General features: G+C 39.7%; 1 protein-coding gene across 4 annotated transcripts in view; it reads left to right on the top strand.

The window, feature by feature from the left end:
• LOC111874181 (probable protein phosphatase 2C T23F11.1) overlaps window positions 1–6,756 on the top strand; it is an 18,953-nt gene that overhangs the window by 9,236 nt on the left and 2,961 nt on the right. For all 4 annotated transcript variants that reach the window (XM_033755345.1, XM_023869461.2, XM_023869463.1 and 1 more), the window contains 4 exons: window positions 2,228–2,325; window positions 3,683–3,790; window positions 4,540–4,765; window positions 5,508–5,599. In XM_033755345.1, coding sequence (XP_033611236.1) covers window positions 2,228–2,325; window positions 3,683–3,790; window positions 4,540–4,765; window positions 5,508–5,599 — 524 coding nt within the window. The remainder of the gene's footprint in view (window positions 1–2,227; window positions 2,326–3,682; window positions 3,791–4,539; window positions 4,766–5,507; window positions 5,600–6,756) is intronic.

Below are 6,756 nucleotides of genomic sequence, written 5' to 3'. Positions count from 1 at the left end.
GATCCCAGCGTTTCTGCCACTTTTCAAATGCATCCTGGAAGTCTTTCTTTGTTAGGGTGTTTAGTACCGTCTGCGTTTCCGCTTGAATTTCCTCAACTGTATCAAATCTTCGCCCCTTCAACTTGATTTTCATCTTGTGGAAGAGAAAGAAGTCGCATGGAGCTAAGTCTGGCGAGTACGGTGGGTGGGGAACAACTACCATCTTGTTTTTAGCCAAAAATTCGTGCACAATGTAAGCCGTATGCGGTCGTGCATTGTCATGGTGGAGTACCCAGTCATTCGTGCGCCACTTCTCTGGACGTTTTCTCCTCATGTCCACCCTCAGATGCCTTAGAACATTGCGATAGAACTCTTTATTGACTGTCTGGCCAGGAGGGATGAACTCCTTATGATCAATTCCGTCAATATCAAAAACCAGATCAACATGGACTTAATGTTGCTCTTGACTTGTCAAGCTTTTTTTGGCCGAGGTGAAGAAGGGCTCTTCCATTGCGATGATTGCTGCTTGCTTTCAGGGTCGTAGCCATAAACCAACTTTCGTCACCAGCGACAACCTTCGAAAGAAAGTTTGGATCCTCTTGAAGCTGTTGCTGAAGTTCCCTGCAGACTTCCAAGCGATGCTGCTTCTGTTCATTTGGCAGCAGTCATGGCACAAACTTTGCCGCAATCTTCCTCATGTTCAGTTCCTCTGACAAAATTCGTTGACATGTACCATAACTTAGTCCCAAGGTGTTACAGAGGTCTTGGATGGTGAGTCTACGATCTTGCAGAATCAGATCCCTAACTTTTGCGACATTTTCTGGTGTTTTGCCCGTTGATGGCTGTCCCGAATTATCGTCATCATCAGTCAATTTTCGGCCATTTTTAAAATGCTTATACCAGTTGTAAGTTTGTGTCTGGCCTAAACTGTTTTCACCAAAAGCTTGCTTCAACATTTGGTGCGTTTCTGCAGCAGTTTTCCCAAGTTTGAAACAAAACTTTATACAGACACGCTGCTCTCTCAGGTCAGCCATCGCAAAACCGCAAACTCACGGAAACACAACAATGTAAATACTTCCACCAACAATAAACCCAACCACTCAACTCGATGCCGCTTGCCACACTGACTCAAGAAGGATGTGTGAGGAGACAGCTAGCGGTATTTTGATGTACTCATAATCATTCGCACGCAAAATTCAAATTTCGGTAACTTTTGGATGCCCCACGTAGTATTATGAATTTCTGTAAGATTTCTTTTAATTAGTTCCTTTAATCACCTTACATCTTCATAGGGGTTTCCATATCAGAACTCATGTTTATACCATCTGAGATCAGTGAAATGCCGTTTGTTTGATAGCTGTCACAGTACTACGTAAATTACACTTTGTTGTTCTGTGAGAGATGTCCACTGTGTGACATGCATTGGTGTGTTGCATCGTATTTATTACTTTAACATAGATGTCCAACAGAAGAAGAAAAAATGAACTGGTCTATTTATGGACATAATCACTGAGTGACTGAGGTGATTTTCGGAGTGATGTATGGCATGTTCAGTTCCAGTGGATAAGTGCATCCACTGGCACATCTCGTCTTCCTCTTCATCATCACATCAAGTGTTTTGCTTCACTTTTGCAATGTGGTCTGGGAATTGTAGAAGGAGAATATCCTTTGTGCCCCAAAATACTGCCAGCAACTTTCCCCTCAGACTGGTGGGAATGTTACCCCTTCCACTGCATAGCCTGGAGCTTGTGTTTCTGTTTTTATGGATTACTGACAACAACAAACTGAGGTTTTCTCGGAAGTGAATGTGAAGATTAGAGTCCTCTAAGATGTAATGTCATAGTTTCATAGATAAGTGCCTATCTGTGGTGCTACATGATGTCACATACTAGAAGATTGTAATCACACTGTTAATAACTTCTCAGTTACAATGTTAATGTTATAATTTATAATTATATTTCTCTGATTGTACATGGTTTACTGTGTGGACCACCACATAGAAGTGTGAAATTGATATAAATATTTGAAAACAAGTTTCTACCTCATAGGAAACACTGTGTATACAGTACAAAGACCAGTCAGTTACTGCTGTTTGTTGTGAGAATTAAGTGAAACATAAGTATACTTTGTGAGCAAGAAGCCATTTCTTAATGTTAAAATAAGCATACGTAGTACGTATAGTTACCATTGGGCTTTAAAGGGTTTCCCAGTACACTTGGAAAAGACATTATTTTTGTTCACTTCACAGGTGCTAAAGTTGCTCAGTATGCCGGGAAACATCTTCACAAATATATCATTAAGAGATCGGAGTATAAGGAAGGAAGAATCGAAGATGCCCTGCGTCAGGTATGTTGTATCAGCAGAAGTATTTGATTTATGGTAATGTGGCATTGCAAAGAAACAGAAGTTATGAATTTCCTTCCCTGTTGCCATGTTTGACCCTCTGTCAATCTGCAACAGGTACCATGACCTTAATTTTTTTAAATGCAATATAGGGTTACTTTCACTGAAATTGTTGGGAAATTCCAGTTTTTAGCAATATACACTTATGATAAAGTTCATTTTACTTTTGGCCATTAAGAACTTTATCTTTTAAATCATAAACTGTTTTATGAATGTACCAGAAGTAAGCTCAGTTGTAAACTTCAAAGAATGCTGCTGGGAATTGTGTGCATTGTTATATGGATTATAGTTCATAGGAAATGTTAGATATGTGAGATTTTAAGTTTTCATGGTTATGAATATGGTGATTGAATTCTTCTGGGATGCGACACTGTGTAGTCTTGTATTTTCAGAAAAACCATGGTTAGTGAATCTTCAAGGTAGAAATCTCTTCTTCATTAAGATGGAGGCTGCATGTTTCTGTAACACACAAGTTTCTACAGACCACATGGTATCATGTCCCAGAAGACAGTAATTTTCTGGTTCTCTTGCCNATGCTTCAAGGCGTCACCTGCTTACATAGCCGAGATACCGGGTGCTCATATTATAAGGCAAGGTTATAAAACCAACTTTTAAGATCATTTTAGTGAAAGTTTCATCCTTCAAGGCGTACCATTCTCTGCTCAAATACTAAATAACATGCTTCCATTGAAGATATAAAGGGGGTTCATATTATAAGGTAAGGTTATAAAACCACCTTTTAAGATCATTTTAGTGAAAGTTTCATGTTCCTATCTCATAGAATTTAAGAACAATGATGAATAAATAATTTTCGAGCAAAATTTAAATGGCCGGCTGAATATATTACCGCAGGAGCCGCGGCCGCGGAATTTAAATGACCACGTCAAAGGGTTAAGAACTTTATCTTTTAAATCATAAACTGTTTTATGAATGTACCACAAGTAAGCTCAGTTGTAAACTTCAAAGAATGCTGCTGGGAATTGTGTGCATTGTTATATGGATTATAGTTCATAGGAAATGTTAGATATGTGAGATTTTAAGTTTTCATGGTTATGAATATGGTGATTGAATTCTTCTGGGATGCGACACTGTGTAGTCTTGTATTTTCAGAAAAACCATGGTTAGTGAATCTTCAAGGTAGAAATCTCTTCTTCATTAAGATGGAGGCTGCATGTTTCTGTAACACACAAGTTTCTACAGACCACATGGTATCATGTCCCAGAAGACAGTAATTTTCTGGTTCTCTTGCCATAGGCCAACCAACTATTGCTACAGTACTGATGAGATGTATTTTGTACAGGGTTTCCTTGATGTAGACAACGCTATGTTACAAGATGAGTCTCTGAAAGATGAGTTGGCAGGCACTACTGCAGTTGCTGTCATTCTAAAGGATAACAGACTTTATTGCGTAGGTACCGCTGTGGCTGTGAATGATTGGTATGTCAGCCACAATTTTGTCTATTGTATCAGCCCCAGGTGATATATGATGAGTGTGGAGCAGTTGGTGGAATGAGAATTGATAGGGGAAACCAAATTACTCAGATAAAACTTACCCCAGTGCCACTTTGTCCATGAAAAATCCCACATGACTTGACATTGGCTCAGACCCGAGTTGCCACTGTGGTAATCTGACAACTAACCACCTGAGCTATGACACGGCCTTGTGAGTGAATGTTGGAGCACTTGTTTGTGGTGGGCATCCTAAAAACATGTCTGCTTACTGTACCTACCAATGTACTGTGGTCAAGGAAGTCTTAACTGCATGTGAAACTGTCATCAGGAACTGCACTTGCCCAGTGATTGTCAACTCCAGAAATTTCCTCTTCCCCCCTGTGTCTCCCCCCCCCCCACCATAGATGTGTTCTTATGAATTGTATCACTGTATTCAGGTTGGGGGTTATCAGTGTTTTTGAGGCACATGCTTTGTGCATCTACTCATCTCCAACTAGTGCCAAGGTCAAGAAAATGTGGATCTATACATCCACTCCCCCATATGTCTTCATGGCATAGTACTTAATTAGTTAAGTTGTACTTCTTTATGCCCAGCCCAGCTTCACTGTAGAAGCAACTTCTCAAATTGGATATAGCACAGAGAAAAATAGACCACTATCTTGGTATGTACATATGTTATATAGTGTTGCTTTGTCTCTGTGACAGGCTAATGTTGGCGATTCTCGTGCCATTGCAAGTGTTAATGGTAAGGTGGACGTGCTCTCGTTGGATCATAAACCTTGTAATAACACAGAGTTCAAAAGAATCCAAGCAGCAGGAGGTTGGGTTGAGTTAAATCGCGTGAATGGCAACCTAGCACTTTCACGTGCTCTAGGAGACTTTGTGTTTAAGAGAAATGAAGAAAAGACAGCAGAAGAACAGATCGTTACAGGTAAGGTGAGGTCTTTATTAGGACATGTATTACACCCATATTCTCTTTGCCAAACCATTAATGCAAACACTACCATACATGCATATTAGGCATATATGAGAATGTTTTTTTTTTTTTCATTCCAAGATGGAACTAAGATGAAAATTTGGAAGACTTTTGAAAATCAAGTCTTTTTCTACAAGACAAGTTTTTTCCACTGTTATTGCAGTTTATAACACAACCAACGTTTTCACAGCGCACTAAAGAGTTCTTCTTAGCCTGTCCCTCTTGATATCAAATTATTTTTCAGTGAAAAACATTCAAGAATAATTTAATTTAAAAGAAATTAATTCTAGGGCCGGACCCTTTTTCATCATTGGAGGGGAGATACATTCTGTTGATTCATGGTAGTGTTTCCAACGAGTATGAATGTGACAGACTGCTGTATTCTCGTGAGCTAGGCAGATGCAGTTACTGGAACCTTGAAGTTCAAGGATGATGAATCCACTTTTGAATCTGAATTTTTTTTCAATCCAGTCTTGAAAATTGGAGACTTGTTTATGCCCATTGTAAGACAGTCCACCCTGATGGAGATATCAATGAATTGATGAATGAATGAATGGATGGATGGATAATGGCAGTGGTGGTGGTGATGATCAGATGATCATGACGACTACGGTGATCATCATCCTGTTTCAGTTGAATTTATATGAATCAATTGTTGTGATATTCTTCCTCTTGACTTTTATTTATGAATGACTAGCATATCCAGATGTTGAAACTCGTGAAGTAACTCCTGACTGGGAATTCGTGATCATTGCCTGCGATGGTATCTGGGACGTCTTGACTAATGAGGTAAGCCTGCAACAGTATTTAAGTTTCCAGCTCAAGTCTTCCTTTAAAATAGTTACATACCATTATCAGGAGCCAGGATAGGTTAGTCAGTATAGCGACTGGCTACAGGCTGGACGATGTAGGGATTGGAGTTGAGTCCCAGTAGGATCAAGAAGTTTCTCTTCTCCATGTCACACAGACCGGCTCTGGGGACCACCCAGCCTTCTGTCTTGTGGGTACCGGGGCTCTTTCCTCAGGGTAAAACAGCCAGGCCTGAAGCTTGAGACTTCTACTTGATACAAATTAATTTTTGTCAAATTAAAAGAAAAATATAGACCCTTTGTTATGGATAATATGAAATTTCTGCCATCTGTTGTTCCTGTTTATGAACTGTTATAAGGCTAGAAGAGCTGTCTGTCAGTGAATATAAAAAACAGAGATATAACACTGAGCACATGACCTTAACCTTTAAGAGTCGGCATTTAAACCCCCCACGACTGCGCTGCTGCCGGAGTTAATTTGACGGTGCCCTTTTAATATTGTAGACTTTCAGAAAAAACTACATATTTTCCGTTCTCTGCAGCTTAGAAATACGAACTAAAAACCGCCTGAAAGAGAATGAAATTTCCTACAATATACATATGGCAATTTTTACAAATAAAAATTAAGTGTGATTGTTATGTCATGAAATTCAAAATATACTCTCTATTATATGTGTAATGAAATTCCAAAAGACTTACCCATAATTTTTTCTTCAAATTTGAGACGTCGTTATATCCAAAATACATTGACACTATACACCAAAATGTTTGGTCAGACTGTACACGAGTTTCAACTCGTTGCGTCGTGTAAGTTTACGCTACTATAGATACTGCGTGCGGGAGCGCGGGAAGGCAGAGGTTGCTTCAGCGCGTTGTGAAGGTCACACAGACCTCACTTGTCATACGCTGGTAGACAATCTGGTTCAGTCTTTCGCTTAGCGAACAAACAGGAAGTTATTGTTTGTATCTGGCTGGCCGGACAGTGTTGTCAATGTTCAGTTCCAGATGACTCAATGAAAAATCTTGGCTTCCCCAGAGAAACAGTCCGCCACTGACTCACAAGCTGATAATTCAGACACTCACTAAACACGTCACACTTCCTTGAGAGCTACAGAAGCAGTGATCTGCCCGCACAGA

This window comes from Cryptotermes secundus, unplaced genomic scaffold (genome assembly GCF_002891405.2).
Source record: "Cryptotermes secundus unplaced genomic scaffold, Csec_1.0 scaffold26, whole genome shotgun sequence".
NCBI lineage: Eukaryota > Metazoa > Arthropoda > Insecta > Blattodea > Kalotermitidae > Cryptotermes > Cryptotermes secundus.
This window is presented reverse-complemented; position numbering and strand designations above follow the sequence as displayed.